The sequence below is a fragment of the Rhopalosiphum padi genome, chromosome 1, assembly GCF_020882245.1.
Source record: "Rhopalosiphum padi isolate XX-2018 chromosome 1, ASM2088224v1, whole genome shotgun sequence".
Lineage (NCBI taxonomy): Eukaryota > Metazoa > Arthropoda > Insecta > Hemiptera > Aphididae > Rhopalosiphum > Rhopalosiphum padi.
In genome coordinates, this window is record NC_083597.1 from 77682361 (window position 1) to 77701555 (window position 19195).

Sequence of the window (19195 nt, forward strand, 5' to 3'; positions counted from 1 at the left end):
TATGAATATCTGAGTTTATAATTAAAATGGTTCATTAGAAGCAAATTAACTACAAGTAACTGCTAAATTAATTAATTAAATTTTACAATTAACTAATATCAACTTTAGAAATTTATTCTTCAAATATAGGAACTAATTTAAAGTTATATACAGGGCTCGGAACTCCGTAATATATTAGTCAAGAACTCAAGAAGCGACATATTCAAAATTTGGTTCAACACCTATCTATTTCAGAAGGCCAAATTCGGTACGCCCATCTCAAATCCTATACTTCAATAATTAATTTACAATTATTGAAAGTTTTCAAATGACAATTAAAATATTTATATTTTCATATAGGTAGACTATTGGTCTTACTATTTCTGATTTTGTGTATATTATTTTGATATAATTTTATCTACTCTTTACGGGTGAGTGTTAAAGCTAAGGTCCAAAAATAATTTAAAAAAATGTATTATTATACATATTTAAAGTTTCAAATAATCATGCATATTCAAAATTCTTTGTTCATAAATACAATTTCACTAATTTTTTTTCTTCTATTTTTAGTGCAAATTTATTAATATTTCATTTGATTTTAGCACATAAAGTTCCAAGTCCTGGACATGTATATTAAAAACATACATAAATTCATTATTTTGTTATTAATAAAAACAATCTAAGTTACTGAGATCTCCGTAAACTGTTTTTTAAACAACTAATCTAACCTAACTATAAAAATATAATTTATCAAATTTAATTGTGTTTAACATTTACTTATAAAAGTTTAAACTGTTTAATTGATAACTTAAATAAAAATAAATTATATGATGGCACAAAATATATAGTCTAAAATTAAAACCTTACTTAGATTTTAAAATACTATAATACTATAATATATAGTATGATAAAATAGTTTAAAAATGATTTCCAAATACAAATTTAAATTTAAAAAAGCAATTTGCTTATAAAAATCAATCAAAAAGTAATTTAAACTACTAAATTCAAAATAATGTTTTTAAACTAATAGTTATGTTAAAAATGTAATGTAAATTAAAGTAAATGTTTTAAGATATTTCCATTAGAATCTTCAGCAATAATAGTTATACCATTATTTGCTAATTGTACTGGAAGAATGAATGTACGTTTGTTATTATTTTTAACAAATTCCCACGAATGCATGACAAGTCCATCCTCTCTCCTTAGTTGAACTACTCTTAAACCATTTCTTGAAGTCAATATATTTCTATAAATATAACATATTATTAAAATTTTATTTTTAAATATCCATATATTTTAATGGTATAACCTTTTTGCTACATAATCAATTGTGTTTTCATTGTTGTTTTCTTCTTTGAAATCATTAAACCATCTAAAATAATAATCAAGATCCAATTAAAATTATAGTAGTACATGTGTTCATAACAAAAAATTATACTTATGAAAGTAAAGTATTGATGCACATCCCATAGACCAACATATTATGTGTTTTGAATCATACTCATCTATTGTTTCATTTCCATTTGCATTATTATTATTAGACATATCATCCTTCATATTAATTGTATTTGAATAATTTTCAATACATATTATATAGCCTTTGTTCGCTGGCTTTATTTCTTGAGCAATATTTTTATTGTCCAATGTAAAAATTAAATGAACGTTATCAAATCCTCTTCCCATTATACCATATTTTGAATGACCTAGATCGAATGTATGTCCCAATTCATGCCATACAGAACCTAAGGTGGTGCTAAAGCATCCACCAAAATTTCCTCTATAAAATAATCAATTTAGAATTCTCCTTTAAAAAAAAAAAAAATTAAATAACATAAACACTACAATCCAAAATACCTGAAACAGCTGTCATCCAATAATGTGCCAGTATCGACTTTTGCCATGTTCATGAAACATGGTAAAACTTCCTCTAACTTACTAGGCCAAGTGTAAAGACAACCCGTTCCAAACAATGCCAGTCCACCACCACCCAATGCAACATGTCCATGTAAATTCTGTCCATCCCAATAAGTACATGATAGGAAAGCTAAATATTTTCTAGTTTTAGAATTTTGGCCATTAGTCAACTCCCTAGCTATAAACTCCCATAATTTTTCAGGATGCATGTTAAATACTGTACGCCTCGTTAAAGAGCTTTTAATGATACGACATTCTTTTTCAACTTGAAATGTTTTCTTTCCAAAACCTTTTTCATACATTTTTTCAGCTGTCAACATTTGAATCAATTTGGAGCATAATGTTATTTTAGTGCAAGCATTTTGAACAGAATTATCATGATCTACAGGGGCCTAAAATTAAATAAATACATCTATAGATAGCTAAGACATGTGTAATTAATTTTAAATAGATGAGTAATTTAGATAAATATTTATTAATATTGTTATTTTTTATCATATTTGTTAAAGACTGGAATTTACCTGGAATCTACCATCGTGATCAGCACAAATTACATAAACTGGGCATACAGTGTAGTTTGTCACTCTTTGTTTGTATACCAATTTTGTCTGTAAGACTTCATTGGCGATTTTAAAAACCAACATATTATCACCAATTTTTAATTCTATTATTATTTTAAATTTATTTTTATTAACTGTCCAGCGAGATTCTGCCAACTGTTTACCATTGTTTGAGTAATGTTTAAGTATTATATTTGATTCATTTTGTACGTCGACAAATCCTTTAATTAAAATAGTTGAATAAGTAAATATTTCATTATTTGTAATGTTGGTTAAGTTAATTTTGTTCATTTTAAATACGTAGACAAAATAAAACATATAAAGTTAAAAGCAAATCTGTAAAATAAACGTTTCAAAAAAAAATATTAGAACAGTTATTAAAATAATATATGAGTAGGTACTGCAGTATTCAAGAAACGAGAATATAAATTTAATTTTTAAATCCGCGCTCGCGCAGTATCAGTACTAAATCACAAATTCTAAATACGATCAATATCGTTATCACTATTAAAATTTATCAGTTATCACCACAATGTCAAGGTGCATTTATCAGAATAATATAAACTTCACACGGACAAACCTCAGAAAGTCAGAATAAGACATAAGTAAATAAGTTAAATCTATTCTCTGGACAAACTATGTTCAATTTTTTTTTATATACAATGTGTAAAACTTTATTTACAATAATAAGAATATGTACAAAAATAAACATGACACAAAAATGGTTATTTTAAATTTTTTTGAAAATAATTAAATAAAAAATTTATTTTTTAACTTTTTTACCAAAACATTAAAATAAATTAAAACATGAAATATTTATTTATTTCTATTTTTTACATATAAATGGGCTTGTGGTTCAGGTTAAAAGAGTACATAAATATTCAATATAATAAAAGTATGACTGATTAATAATACTAATAACGCCTTCAACTTGACGACACAAATCACCACAATGGGGTTTCCAAACCACTGAACGATAATATAGAATCGGTCTAACGAGAGCGCAATATAGAGATTTAACTAATAATATTATAATAAGTAAATCTGTAAGTTTAAATTAACTAGAAATTTGTCTAATGAATCCTAGCAACTTATAGGATATATTATGTAAAGTTATTAATGTGTGTGCGTGGAGAAGGGAGGGAGGGCGTGAATATAAAGCCATGTATCCAGTCAACTGATAAAACTTAATTTCTATTAATGAAGTACCTAAGTAGTAATTATATTTGTAGTTCTTGTCCCTGTGAATTTTATTAAAAAGCTGGAATTATGATATTATCTCCATTATTACAGGAGATATCATAATCGGTAAATCTTCATGGGAAACTCTGTATATTATTTATTTATTTTTTTAATTTTAAATTTATAAATCATAACATTATAAATTATGATTAAATTAATTTTCTAATTCATTATATTATTATACAAGACTCGATTTAATTTTTTTAATCTTACTTATGTGAAAATACTAACAGTTTTAGCCTAACATAAGTACACAACTGGTAGACATTACTGACATTACTGAAATAAATAAATCTGATTAAATAATTTATGTAACTAAAATTACTATAAGCTAAATTACCAACTCTGGCACAAATAACAATGAACCATCACAATCATCAGTTAAATAATGATTATATTTGCAGTTAGTTCAATCATGTCAATGAGCAGGTTAATATCTAGATTCTATACCCTGGTATAGCCTATACCATTTATACCAATAATTGAAAAGTGAAAACCCTTACTCAAAAATAAAACAACTTTTTTAAAAAATAATGGTTTTAATTTTACTAATAATAAACAGACTTAACATAAAAATTATATTATTTAGATAGTTTATAACGACCTCCTGTAAAAATCAAAAGATGTTGTTTGACTTTTTCATCAAGGAAAAGACGAAGTTGTGTAAGACTACAATCCACACCAGTTCCTTGAGTAGCAAACATTTTCAACATTTGATGAATTCTATCTAATGGCAATGAATCCAGATTTGTTAACATACCCACAATATATGACCAGAACACCTATATTCATAAAATAATTATTATTTATTAAGTAGGCTTATAATAATTTGTATTGATATAAGTATATAACTATCGAAACCTCTATAGATTTAATAGTTTGTTTTCATTAAACAATATTTTTTTGTTTTTTAGCAAAATAATTACCTGTAATTCTTCTTCTCTTTGATCTTGAGCAGATGCCACAGCACTTTCCATTTCATCATCATCGTCACCATAAACAAATTCAGAATTACGACCAACAAAACTTGTTCGATTACCTTTTCCTGAAATGCTTGTAGTTGGAATACCATCTTCCACAAAAATAAAGGTGTCAAAAGACTTTTCTCTTAACAAACCCTATACAAATTATTTTGGTTATTAATTCATTAATGATTAATATGGTGTAAATATTACTTGGTTTTGCCAGAATCCTATACGGCGTCTTAAGGTTGTTGCTGGTACACGCATTTTTATACTTAAGTCATTAATAGTCCATTCCTCTAATAAAAATTATTTAGGTTAATTTTTAATTTATTTATTTATTGAAACACATAAACACATTATAATTTTTACTTTTATTATTTTATAATAACAATTAAAAATAAAAATAGATAACTTATTGTTAGTCGTCTCAATTTTTATACCTCACAGCTGAATAACCCATCTCCACTCGTATGTTAAATAATCGATTCATATATAAATTGATTTTTTATTATAATTTAACTATTTAAAGACTAGCCGTGTAATACATAAAAAATTTTATAACAACTTAATTTATGATATTTCTAAATGAAATGACAAATAAAATGTAATTAGAAATAATAAGAGTGATTTACTCGTAGGAGTATTTAGAACAACTTTTTGAAAAAAAGTTAAATAGTATCAACATAAAATTGGAACATAAAAAAGTTCTGTTCCTCTTATATATATATATATATATGTTTTGTTTGTATGATGAAAATTTATCTTGATTATTTAATAAATATTAATAATATTTGTATATTTTTTATTACCATAACACATTTATTATGCAATTTGAATTTGTCATACTCACATATAAAATACAAGTACAGTGGATCCGCCTAATGTGGGCACCGGGTAATATGGGCATCCGCTTAATATGGTCAAAATGGGAAAAATGGTGTGGTCCCAATACAAATATTTAATACAATTAATTTCGGTTTTTATGAGCAACCGCTTAATGTGGGCAAACAGGGTTGGTCCCGACGTGCCTACATTAAGCGGAATCCACTGTATTTAAATATTTTTTTTATTATGATTTTCAAACATAGAAAATTGTTGTCAATATGTAACTACAGATCACGTTATGAATACTGACAAAATAAAGTTGATTAACATACTCGTGATATACAATTATACATTTATACCACATAATTTTATACATTTCTATTCTCTACCTATAATATTATTATGGTATACCATGTTATTTTTGTTTGGATGGTCAATTTATTTATTATTAAATTAATTTAAACAAATATTACTTAACATACCTTGCTCTTGGAAATGCCATATAATTGTAGCATGAATTGGCGAAACAGTAAAATTCAATGTTTTATCTTTTAACACTAAATCTATATTGATTATTCCAAGATTAGGCTTCCAATTTAAAGTTCTATTACCCTATGTAAAATATTTTTAAATAAGTAGTATTATATTTTAGTAATAATACATCATGACTACTAGTAGCTAATTATGTAATACATTACCAATCATACTAACTTTAAATGATTCAAACGCTTTTGTATAGTTATCCAAGTGCTTTTGAATAACTGAAGGTAACTCTACATTAAAATTATCTTTGAAATTAGGCCAAAATTGATTAGATACAATAATAGCTCTTACTGGAAACTCAAGTTTATTATTTAAATTATTAGATGATAAATTTGAAGTTGGATCAGAATATAAATGGTGATTAATACGTTTGGAATCATATACATCTTTTAACATTACAGAACATGAATGTAACAATGAATCTCCAAATCTATAAAGTATAAATGTATATATTTATTAATTTATAAAAGATATATATACATATTTTTGAACTATTTTTTGGTATAATTAATACTTGCCTCAATTTTAGTAATTCTAAGTATCTTATCTCATCACCTATATTGTCCATAAACTGTGTAAGTAGACGATCAGCTAATAAAGCTCTATATTCATTAACAAATAATTCTCGAGTACCATAAATATCAACAAGCATCGATACAGTATCCGAATTACGGAAACGTTTAGAAGATTTAGCTAAAAATAATTAAATTAGTATAGTACATTTCGTAAAACAAAAAAAAACTTACATGGATTAGCATCTACTGGATCTGGCACCCATTTAGCCCATTCTGCCATACTTTCTTCTTCACAAACATCATCTTCATCTAAAACATTTTCATTTCTCACAAGTTCATCAGTGAGATAATGACCTTCTTCTGTAAGAGTGGTCATTACACATCGAACTGTATCCTTTCGACTTCGCAAATATGCTCTATAATATAATTCTTGTAAAAATTATAATGAATAAAAATATATATTAATGATTAGTTTTTTACCTTATTGGCTGAGTAACTTCTTGCAAAAGTGCCCCACAAGGATCAATTTTTCTTAATACTTTAATTGCAGCAGTATAAGCGGTTATTATATCAATGGTATTCACAGCCGGATGCAGTAATCTACTATGTAAAGCATTTTGTAATTTTTTACATAATTCAGGTTTAAAATCAGTCTTTTGTAATGTTGATGATAGGTCAATAACGGCTGGTTCTGAATCTGGGTATTCTACAAACATAAAAATATGTTTAAAATTATTCATTTTATTACTAAATACAAAATAGTATACCGATTATAATGTTAAATAATTGATCAATTCTTGTTCTAGTGTACGATTCATAAAGTAGGTGTTTAAGTTTCCTCATAAATATTGCTAAATTAGTATCTTCTATAGTTGTTGTTGTGCTACATTTCGGTTTGTATATATATTTCATCCAGTTATAAACATTTGTATCTATCCACTAGAATAAACAAATACATTCAGATAGCACAATACTATATATAAAAAAAAAATAATCATCTACTTTTTCTAAAGCTGATATATGGTGTTCTCCAAAATTTTCTTTAGTTATTTCTTGAACTTCTGTTTCAATTTTTTGATGTATTAAATCCATTATTACATCACCAGCTAATGGTTCTAAAATGCCAATAGTGATCAATTGCCTGTCAAAAAATAAAATCCAATATAAAATAATTAATCCAAAAAAATATTCAAATTAAATATGAACCATATTGACATTAATACTATGATTTATTTAAAATATTTGTTGTTATTCAAAAAGTATAAGTCGTAGAAACTTGAAACTTTCATAAATAGTTGAGAAAAATAAATTACAATTTAAATATCACTTGCCCACTCTTATTAGAAATATTAAATTCCACATTTACAAATTATCTATTTTAGATGAAATTTTAAAAATTCAACTTGCACTCGAAAATCAAAATATCTTTAATATTATTCAATAACTCTTTGTAGATAGATAAGATATAAACACTTATTTAACTTCATAATTTACTCTCATTTTTGTTGTTCATATTTTTTTTGAAATAAGATAAATAGCTTAATATTGAAGGTAATGAAAATAATAAAAAAACTTCACACCACAAATTTGAAATTAAGATAATATATTTGTAATTATTAGTTTTAACAACGTGATAAATTTTTACATTTTTTAGTTCCAAATATGATTTTAAAAAATTCTATTGAAGTGGCAGTGTATATTTGGCCTGTTTTGAAAGTAAAAATAAAATTGTCTTATTGGTCTACAGTTATTTAACAATAACAGAAATATTATATTGATTTTTGAATAAGTTGATCATATTTAATATTTTGTCAAAAGTAGATTGTTTGCAAATATTCAAATTAAACGTTAAATCTAATTAAATGTAATTAGAAAAAACTTTTAATACAAAAATTGTTAGTTAATACTCTACTCAAATTTGTAGAAAAAAATGGTTATGCTAATTAAAAAATATAAGTAGTAATGCATATGCGCGTAATAAAAGGACTAAACATTTGAAATTTGTCTGAAAATATGTATTTTGGTACTCCCTTTCATTCCCGAAAACTCCATTACAAATTTACAATACAGTAATATATAGTATATATTATCCAACTGAAATATTTAGTGGTACCTCTTAAAATTAACACTATATAATATATTTACCAGTTAGTTAAATGGAATGATTCCAATATGTAATCGCATTTACAAGAAATTAATTCAGAACAGCAACCATTGCAATGAAATGCTCCTTCTTTAGATGTATTTTTTTTATCTAAAAATATTTTGAAGATTAAATATTTCATACCTCAAATAATAAATTAAAAAATATATCAATTTAAATTATTAATTGAATTATAGTAATTTATAAACATAATTGCAAAATACTAGATATATTTTTAAATATATTAGAAAACAATTTACAAATTAACAGTAACATACCTCCAATAATATCATCTTTGGTAAAGACTTTTAATGCTACTCTGTAAAACTGATAGATTATTGTATTATAATCGCTAGGGAGTTGAGAATGTATAAGAGCACAAATTTGAGCATTCAGATTTTTTAACAAATTTATTCTGTTATTTTCAAATAACATCTGTAGGCGGTTTATTGTTTCAACGTATGATTGGGCTAAATTAAATAATTCATCAATTGCATATTTAAATTTTTCGAAACCACTAAAATCTCCAGGTGCATCATAATGTGTTGAAAGATTAGTTATTTCAATAACATCATAAGGCATAAAATAAAGCCAAAAATCATTAATTTTACACATCAAATCTTGTTTTATTGTATGCATTACCATTCCATGAACAAAACTTATGAGTTTATTTTCTACAATATTTTTTTTTATTGCAAGAAATTGTTCATCATCACATTTTTCAGAATTCTGTAAAATAAATAAGCTCAGAATAGATTATAATTGTTTACTAATACTTATCACAATGTGTTAATACTTATTACTTGTAAAAGGTTCTAAACAACTAAATAAGCATAATAAAATGTTGTTGAACTTCTAAATTTAAATTTAAAAAAACTTTAAATTGAATTAATTGCATTATATGGCAATTACACTAACCTCATTTTTCGATAATATTGGAAAAGCTAAGACAATATCATTCCAGTACGATTTAGTAGTGCTTGTATCCATTTTATAAAGTTATCCAAACATTTAGATTACAAATGAAAAAATCTATTGCTTTCCATCTAATATTTGGTAATAAATATTAAATTAGAATACCAAGATACAATTTAATATAGTTAACAATAGTATGTATTTTAGAATTTAAATATTACAGTTGTTTATACTCGCTATAGATAATGCACAGACTTCTAGAAGTGTATGATAATCATGGCTTAAGATATCTAAAGCCATGATAACAACTAACCTGATAAACGTTATCTAATTAAATAATTATAGCAGATTACCACCACAACGATATTATCATGGATCAAATTTTATTTCAATTTTTATTTTCACTCTTTTTTGCCTAGGTTTAGACTTTAAACATTTATTACAACTTACAAGGTTCCTCAGAAAGTCATGACTTATGAACAATGAAATCTTAACAAAATAAAAAAATATACTTATATAATTTTCCTATGGATTCCTTTAGTACAAATTTGGATGTAATTACACGTTTAAACATTTAATAATTTTATATAGTCAATTTATGTTTAATTTTTGTAACATTAATTTTTTTTGGAGAAGATTTAATTTTTAATTTTCTACCTGGAACAAGTTTTCCTTTTGGACTTAGGTTAATAGTTAATTAAGTACTGCAGACAATGCATACTGTCTACCACATAATAAAATATCATCAAAGTATCATTTAGTTATTATTAAGCTGTTGATGAAAATTATACACCTTTATACTTCAGTATAACTTTTTCGTATTTAAATTATAATCTATTGGATTTCTGGACTTGCACGTTATAAGAGCAGAAGCGGAATGTTCTATCAACCTAAATAATATTTGAATATTTATTTCCACTTATAATATTGCATTTTTGTAAGAAATTATAATTTATAATGGGAAATTTGCCTGTACATCCTTATGCCCATTTTGTATTGTGAATGTTGCATTAATAAATAAATGTAACACTGGGATAGTAATATTCAGATTTCCTATTGAAAGCTATCACAACAGTCAATTGACAAAAAAAAACCGTAATCTATACTTGGACGAAAAAATATAACGCATTGCAATAGTATACCTCAAGGAGTCTTTATACACCAAGGCTCTAATATATCCAGCAAAACCAAGAGACATGCCAATTTCATATAAATCTTAAACTAGAATACTCAGAGTAAGAACACCTACAATTTTAAGCAACAAAATAGTGTAAGAAATATTAAAATTACAAAAAAAATATTTTACAGTATAATTAAATTTTAAATTCACCTTCAATGATAGAATACTATTTTATTTTCAACAATTGGTTTCTAAATAAAAACTTCATGACTACTAAATAATATGATAACAATAAAATACATGTATACAAATGTTCACATTATTGAACAGAATGATTTATTATCAGTTTCATCAAATGCATCCTTAAAGGTTGAGGTTTGTCTTCGTTGGGCTATATAATCTGGTAATGGATCATTCCAGTTTTCTGGTGGACTAGTTCTATTTTCCCATATATTATTAGCATAAAATGTTTTCCATCGATTTTTTCTCTTCATTTTTTCACTATTAACCAAGGTTTCCTTTAAAAGTAACAAATTGTTTAAAAAAATTATTTATTTTTTAATGGTAACTTGTAAGAGATAATATTCATAAAATTAGTTACAGCTGCTTGAATATTTTTGTCCTTTTTCCATTTTAAACAATTAATATAGTCTTCATGCCAATGATTGCAATCTACTGTACTTCCATGAACAAACATCTGATGTAATCTTGATGATATTGAAGTACATTCACTGTACTCATTATTATACATTTCACATGGACGTATCTGGAACAAATAATCTTCTTAAAATATGATGTCATAAAAACATATTATTTAGTAATAACTTAATTTTAAAATATAATTTAGCATATTACCTAACCTATACCACTACTGGAAATGGTAATCGGTCAAAAAGTTCATTTTAAAAAATGTTGGATAAAAAGTTAGGATTCAGTTTTTATAGTTGGACAAAAAAACCAAGCACATTTTTAGAGTCAGACAATAAGTCAGAAAATACAAAATATTCTATATAAATAATATTTATTTTAAAAATTTAAAAATATTTGTAGACATTATATAATATTATATACATTATACAGTTATACATATATTATATTATTTTTCTTTTTTCTATTTTCTTATTTTAATTTATAATTATTTAATTATTATTAATTGTAATTAATTTTAATAGGTACGTAGATACATGTATTTAAAAATATTGACATACAATCACATGATACCTTAGGAACAACAATATCAAAATTTATTCAGATTTTTTATCCAACTATTTTAAAAACGCACTTATCGTCCTCAATTCACTGGAAATATAATAATAGGAATATACTAGTACTTTTATGGCTATTATTATTTAGTGGTACATATTTAGTTATTTAAAATTAAGTTGGATTTTGATACACTTAAGTATTATTATTTATTATTATAAAACGGGACGAGCCCAATACAAATTTCTTTATCAATCTTAAAGTAAAGTACGTAATAGTATAATTTATAACAATGATATAGTGAAAAAAAATTACATAAATAGAAATTGGTTTAGTTCCCCAATAGAAATGACATAGAATCTCATCATTCAGGATATAGAACAGTTTCTCAAATAATTCACAGAACAAAGTTAAGCTCAAATTATTAATTATTAATCGAATTAGGTAATCAAATTTTACAAATACAATTAGTAGATAATATATATATATTCAAATTTATATTTTCTATAGAAAGATTTTATAGTTACCATCCATAAATCCAAATCTTTGGATTTTGCATCTGTATTTTCTTCATTCATATCTATAATTTAAATAACTGATCTACCTATGTATTTAGTCAAGCACAATATCCATAAAGTATAAGGATATACAGTAATGATATAAATAATTTTTTATATCGTGCTTTAAATTATTAGATATATTTAATAATTTATATAAATTATAGAAAGTAAAATTTGTTATTAGTTGTTACTTGTTATTTAAATTATTTACATGAAGTATAAAATATAGAATAAATCAAATTTAGTATTTTATTTTGTGATATTAATTTTTAATTTCCATTGCCGGCATGAATATTGTTAAGAAAATATTTGAAAAAATGTCAAAGAAGTTTCTTATTTGAACTTTGAATGTTTTTGTGATAACATTCAGCAGATCTTACTATCTCAGATAGATAACAAAATTGTATGTTTTAACTTTTAACAAGTTATGAATGTACTTACCTATATGTATTATATATAAATCAATAATATTAAAATTCTAATTCCCTAGTCTTTAGAAAATATGATTTTTAATTCATTTAGAGTTTGTATTGTTTTTCTATCAATCATATTGGTAAATTTGCCCAATGCTAATGGACAATCAGAATCGAACCGAGAACTTTATGACATCGAAGGTACAGTTATGCTGCCTAATTTGACAACTTCCTGGTTGGCTGAAACTGTTATACAACTTAAAGGAGGCGAAGCAGTTGGTTTTCTTAGGTAAAAATATTTTGCATAGTGGCTAAGTTTATTTTTGAAATAATGTTGATACTTTTCATTAAAATATATTTTCAATGTGCTTAAGTTTATTATCTTTTGACATAAAAATTGTATTTTGGACTATATTTAAATGTTCCAAGTATGATATTATAAATTATGTGCAACTAATTGCATAAACACACTAAATACATTATGCCACCCATTGCTTACATAATTAGTGATTTTTTTATTTCATTCAAAATCAATTGTATAAGGTATTCCTTACTATCGTCTATCATAATAATGTTTAATAGAATATTAATTCAAAAAGATATTGCATAATATATACCCATTTTGTAGTAAATTATTTGTCGATTTTTCCTAAATTATAATTTTTTTTTTTTTATTAAAATTAAATAATTATTTATTTTGCAGGAAAAATGGTTCTTTTCTTATTTCTAAAGTACCATCAGGATCATATATTGTTGAAGTGGTCAATCCAAATTATGTCTATGAACCAATTAGAGTGGAAATTAATTCAAAGGGCAAATACCGCGCCCGTAAAGTGAATTACATTCAATCATCTCATGTACATCAGATGCCCTATCCATTGGAGTTTGTTAACTATATGCCTGCCAAATACTTTTATACTAGAGAGCAATGGAAAGTTACAGATTTTCTTTTCAATTCAATGGTAAATCTTAGTATTTCAATTAAAAAACATTTAAGCAGATGTCAGTCACCTATATTGAGTTTATTTAAATCAATACTTTATTTTAATGTTTAGGTGTTAACAATGGTATTGCCCCTTCTTGCAATATTAGTTTTGCCAAAGTTAATGAATGATCCAGAAACTAAGAAGGTTTGTTTTCTGTTTACTTACATCAGTTATTATACAAATATATTATTATACTAAAATATTTTGTAGGAAATGGAACAATTAACCAACTTAAAACATGATATGCCTGAAATGTCTGAAATGATAACCTCGTTTTTCACTGGAAATTCACCAACTGCTGAGAAACAAAAAGAAAAAAATAAGGCCATAAAGAGTTCAAAAAAATCCAACAAAAATAATTAATGTAACAAGTGTAAATTTACCAAAATAATGTTAAGGCTAGGTTTTTGTACATATATAAAAAATCATAAAACATTAATAATAGTATGTGTTTATACAAAAATGTTATATGAATAGGTTGACATAATATGTAATATATATTATATACACATAAAATAATATTCTTTAAACATAAAATTGGGAAAAAATACATTTTTTTTATAGAATTAAAAATAATACATATTCAATTTTAGTGTTATAGAATTCTGTATTTGTATATGGACATAACATTGTCACTTATATTCCAATTTATTGCAAAAGATAATATATATAAAAAAAACAGCAGAATAAACGGAGTTAATAATACTTCAGTTTTATGCAAAATAGGTAAACCTGAAAAGAAAAAAACAAATTATTTTTACATAAATCAAGCAAAATTACTGTTAAAATATAATATTTAGTTTGAGTTTGAATTGTTCTTATCAAATAATACAAAATATACTTATGGTAATTTTTTTAATTACCACTGAAACAAAACAAATATTATTAATTTTCTAAAATACATGAATACTGGAACAATTATTATGGGGAATATTGTTATATATTATACTGCATACAGAATAATTTTCTAGTGGCTATTTTTGGTGTAATAGGATATTTTCCCACAACAAATTTATTAATGCAACATTTTCTCCCTACATTTTAGAAAATATTTTTTGTTTAATGCTGAATTTTATCTTAATGTGTAAAAAAATAAAACAAAATAACTTTCCTAAATATTTGTATAAAATATAAGATAATAGAATAATTTTAAACTGCTTTAGTAGTCTATTTTAAGAATTTGTAATTTATCTATGTCTACAGTAAAAAAACAATTTTTTTTAAAAGCCATTTCTATTTATTTAAAAATAATAACTACTTAATGTTACTTAGTGGAATATTAATTTCTAAATGTTTTTATGTTTCACATTTTGCTTATATTTTAAGATAGTACAAGAATGTGGTTTTAATAGTTTAAACAATTGATTAGGATAATAAACATAATTTTTGACTCCAATGGTACCGTTACCCAATACAGAACTAATTACAATGGATTTTTGTAATATTATAGTGATAATTTACATAAAAGTAATTATTTATGTATTTTTAAATCATTTTATGATTTTAACATTTTGGATAAATAAATCAAAGATTGGTTAAATACATATATATTCAGTTATACGAATTTTAGAAAAATTTAATTACAAACAATTGATGTTATTTTGAGTTGAATAATAATTGATAATTTAATATGATTAAGGGCAAATAACTTTAAAGTAATGCATACATTTGACAGTAGAACATAGTTTAAATTGTTATTTGTAATTTTATGGCACAAGAATATACAAGTAAAAAATATTGAATAATAAAATATTTTAAAAGTAGCCATAATAGTATTATGTTATATATTATGAAGATGGAAAGATGAAAAATTAGTGTACTGGTTTCTATACACAAGTATATTTTAAACTTAAAAGATACTAAATATTTAATACTTACAGCTGTATCCTAAAAATGTTATGTACAAATAATAACCAATAGCTATCAGCCATAGTGTGTTTCCAATAAATAAAGGTAAAAACCAATCGTGTCTGAGAAATACTAAACAAAAACAAAAAGTTAATAATTAATATTTTTCATTAAACCATTTTACAAAGTATTATTAAATATAACATGATGGTAAATGTTGTTATAACTCAGTGCTCGAAATGGTCTAGTACACATTAGTTCATAATATTAGCTTTTGTATCAGTTAAAAAAGTTTAAAAGAGGTTAAGAATGGGAAAATATTTAGTAAATATTAAAAAAATAAAAATAATTGTTACTTGTTAAGATGTTTCCAATAGTACCACAATCAAGGGGATTAAAATTATTATTAATTATTTTTAAAGAAAGTAAAATTTCTAAAATGCAAGTAGCTATGTAATGATTAAACTTGTGATCGTAGCCACTATTGATAACGTATTCTAGAAATTTTATCTATCAACTATTTGTGTCTGTATATGTCTAACAATTTTGATTGCAAAACCTACAATTAAAAAAAAAAAAAAAATGTTCTATATTGTATGTACATTTACGATTCATACAATTTTCCATTTCAAGCATTGTAATAAGTTATAACTTAAAATATACAACTTCATGTTATAAAAAGGTACTCTTTCTAAGTTGTTTTATGTATTCCTGCTTAGCGCTTAGTATTTTAAACTAAAAACAAGTAAAAACTCCTCCCTAAGTTATAACTTATAATAATAATAATTATGATTATATCAATGAAAATATATATTAAACATCCCTGTATCAACGTTCAAAACTTCATTAAAAGGTACAATTTACTGTTGAGTAATACTGGAATATATTTTAATAACAAATTTTTGTATTATATATGTATGAAAATACTTGTTATATAGGATGATTAAATACAATTTATTGGACCAGTCAATTACAACCTTATTTTTACAATTACCTATCATAAAAAATCTTTATAAACTTAAACAAAAATAATATACGTACTGTGATAGAAAAACAATTGAAATATATGTGATATAACTAATGTTGGCACAAAAGCATTCAAATGTATATCAAATGCATAAGCCCATTCAACATCTTGACCTTTGTAGTTGGACTTAATTAAATATCTGTTGGCTACTAACCTATAAATAATAATAAAATATTAATAATACTGTAAGACTACACAATACACTATTTATCTGTATACAATATGTTGTCAATGAAAAAAAAAAAAAAAGGAAAGAATATAGAGCCATTTTCCCACGATTTCTATACTTGGCTAATAATTGGTAATTGATGTCCTTTTCATTAGTTTTTGCTAAATGTGACACAAATCAAAAGAATGGCCAATAAACTGATTATTATATTTAATAAATATACTAAGTCATTAGAACACTATACACAAATTATTTGCCAAGTTGTTGGAAACCAACTTATGATACGTTTTTAAAATATGGAGAAAAAAATACAACAACTTGTATTTAAGTATAACTTCAATATTAGTTGATTTGTATGGACACAGAAAAGTAACTAACTAAAATTCTGATTTATAAATGGATAGCCCTTATTCTTTGTATTATAGAATAAATTAAAGATACATACCATAACACTGTACTTATTATGACACCGGATAACAAACAGTCTACTGTTACAATATATAATAGAAATTTTAAAAATTCAATGAAACCAAGTCTTAAAACGTAAGTAAATGCTATTGATGAAACTGAAATAAATTAAATTAAATTAAACACATACATAAAAAGGTTACTTTAATATATTTACCACATAGTAATCCACTTAAAAGTACCAAGAATGCAGGGTCATCACGAGCAAATTGCAATTTTGTTTCTATAAAAATAGTTGAAATCAAATTATACAACATAAACCGAATAAAGAATTCTTACCTTTTCTATGTTGAAAGTTTCTATATACTTTCTGTGGATTGATAAACAAAAATGTCATTTGCCACAGTGCAAACTCAAAATCCATTTGTTTAAAATTTGTTAATTTCCGCAAGTAGCGGTATCGTTTTACAGCAGCAGACATACATGTTCTGCAATATTTTTAAATGTAAATATCTTATGTATCCTATTTAAGAAAAATAATGAATGATTACATACCGCTGTGTTACTGGTGAAGGCAAATATGTCAAAGATGATGTTGAACGGAAAGAATTTACGCTGCTTGGCATTATATTAAACGGAACACATTCAAAAATAATAAAATAACTATTTAAGGATTTGTTAGTATTTTGAAATATTATAAACCTAAATATTTAATACAAAATAAATTAATGAAGTATTAATGTTTGATTTTTATTTAAATATGTAAAATCAGAGACATTTATGTTCTAAGGTATAAAGTATAATGTTTATTTGTTATTTTTCGTAATATAATTATTATTTATTACTGAGATAAGATAAATATTTTATATGATATGTTATCAGTTGATTTTGATAAAATTAAAAATGTTATCTTTATCATTTATTAATTTATTATTTTTTTAAATTTATAGAAGATATATTGTGACTTCATGAGTAAAACATTATAATTTTTTAAGTTTTGAGTTTACTGTACACATTTTATTTTAAGTTATAATTACAGCAGGACCGGCGAAAGGCACGTGCGGCCTGTGCGACTGCACAAGGCGGCAAATTTTTTAAAAATTTTGGGGGCGGCAGTGTTTAATAAAAATATGTATTTTTCACAATTATTACTCAAAATAAATCTAAAATAATTATATTATTTTGATTAGCTACTGTGCCATATTATGTAGTATTAAGTAATTACTATTAGCAGATAATATAATATGGGCTAGCCGCTAGCATTATTGCTCGTCGTGTTTCACGATCGTGAATTCGATTTAATAAGATCGATTATCTTTATGGTTTCCATTTAACAAACATGAACCGAATCAAATCACGATAAAGTTCCCCAAAAAAGTATGTACAATAATCAATAATTATCAGCGATAAAAACTAGTTTACTTATGACGAGTGACAACTATATCGGACTAAACGTAGTCTATTAATTTAATTCTAGTCAACTGTATATGGCAGCTGCTATACACAAACATGGACTTCGGCGCCACTGGCTCTACGCATAAATGTAGTGAAATTGCCTGTACATTGCGCCGGACAAGTCGAGTAATGTGATATATCATATACATAATGTATATTGTTATTATATTTATATTATTTGATCATTTTTGCTTTAAATACAGGCATTTTTAGCTATAGATAGTTACTATCATTGATTATAAATACTATTTGTAATAAATGGTATAATATATAAATGCAAATAACATACAGTATAAATTTAATAATACCCAAATAAAACTGTTAAAACTAATTTTACGTCATAAAATCTATAATAAAAATAATGTTTTATTCAGCCCACATACTTGTATTTCATCAAAATACAAA

General features: G+C 24.4%; 5 protein-coding genes across 6 annotated transcripts; 1 reads left to right on the forward strand and 4 right to left on the reverse strand.

The window, feature by feature from the left end:
* Positions 1–2909, reverse strand: LOC132917736 (uncharacterized). 2 transcript variants are annotated; one of them, XM_060978616.1, is made up of 5 exons: positions 2415–2909; positions 1834–2285; positions 1418–1732; positions 1289–1351; positions 1–1225 (listed from the first exon to the last, which is right to left on the reverse strand). In XM_060978616.1, the coding sequence occupies exons 1-5, from the start codon at positions 2769–2771 to the stop codon at positions 1033–1035; spliced, it is 1380 nt and encodes a 459-aa protein (XP_060834599.1). In that variant the 5' UTR covers positions 2772–2909; the 3' UTR covers positions 1–1032. The 2 variants fall into 2 exon arrangements, with proteins under 2 accessions (XP_060834599.1, XP_060834598.1); XM_060978615.1 differs by having other exon boundaries at positions 1418–1756; positions 2415–2906.
* A 1305-nt stretch (positions 2910–4214) lies between these two features.
* Positions 4215–9853, reverse strand: LOC132917559 (anaphase-promoting complex subunit 2). Its single transcript, XM_060978345.1, has 13 exons — positions 9605–9853; positions 8965–9415; positions 8689–8797; positions 7546–7684; positions 7311–7482; positions 7024–7249; positions 6775–6959; positions 6547–6721; positions 6197–6458; positions 5968–6097; positions 4871–4956; positions 4622–4813; positions 4215–4477 (listed from the first exon to the last, which is right to left on the reverse strand). Exons 1-13 carry the CDS (start codon positions 9674–9676, stop codon positions 4277–4279), a joined length of 2400 nt encoding a protein of 799 aa, XP_060834328.1. The 5' UTR covers positions 9677–9853; the 3' UTR covers positions 4215–4276.
* Positions 9854–10932: 1079 nt separating this feature from the next.
* Positions 10933–12737, reverse strand: LOC132916947 (UPF0545 protein C22orf39 homolog). The gene is made up of 3 exons (XM_060977418.1): positions 12452–12737; positions 11323–11487; positions 10933–11239 (listed from the first exon to the last, which is right to left on the reverse strand). Exons 1-3 carry the CDS (start codon positions 12500–12502, stop codon positions 11036–11038), a joined length of 420 nt encoding a protein of 139 aa, XP_060833401.1. The 5' UTR covers positions 12503–12737; the 3' UTR covers positions 10933–11035.
* Positions 12738–12886: 149 nt separating this feature from the next.
* Positions 12887–14470, forward strand: LOC132916946 (ER membrane protein complex subunit 7 homolog). The gene is made up of 4 exons (XM_060977417.1): positions 12887–13186; positions 13601–13859; positions 13953–14027; positions 14094–14470. Exons 1-4 carry the CDS (start codon positions 12987–12989, stop codon positions 14244–14246), a joined length of 687 nt encoding a protein of 228 aa, XP_060833400.1. The 5' UTR covers positions 12887–12986; the 3' UTR covers positions 14247–14470.
* LOC132916944 (protein unc-50 homolog A) lies at positions 14319–18160 on the reverse strand. Its single transcript, XM_060977416.1, has 7 exons — positions 17891–18160; positions 17675–17823; positions 17553–17618; positions 17373–17493; positions 16773–16912; positions 15762–15863; positions 14319–14615 (listed from the first exon to the last, which is right to left on the reverse strand). Exons 1-7 carry the CDS (start codon positions 17959–17961, stop codon positions 14479–14481), a joined length of 786 nt encoding a protein of 261 aa, XP_060833399.1. The 5' UTR covers positions 17962–18160; the 3' UTR covers positions 14319–14478.
* Positions 18161–19195: the final 1035 nt, after the last annotated feature.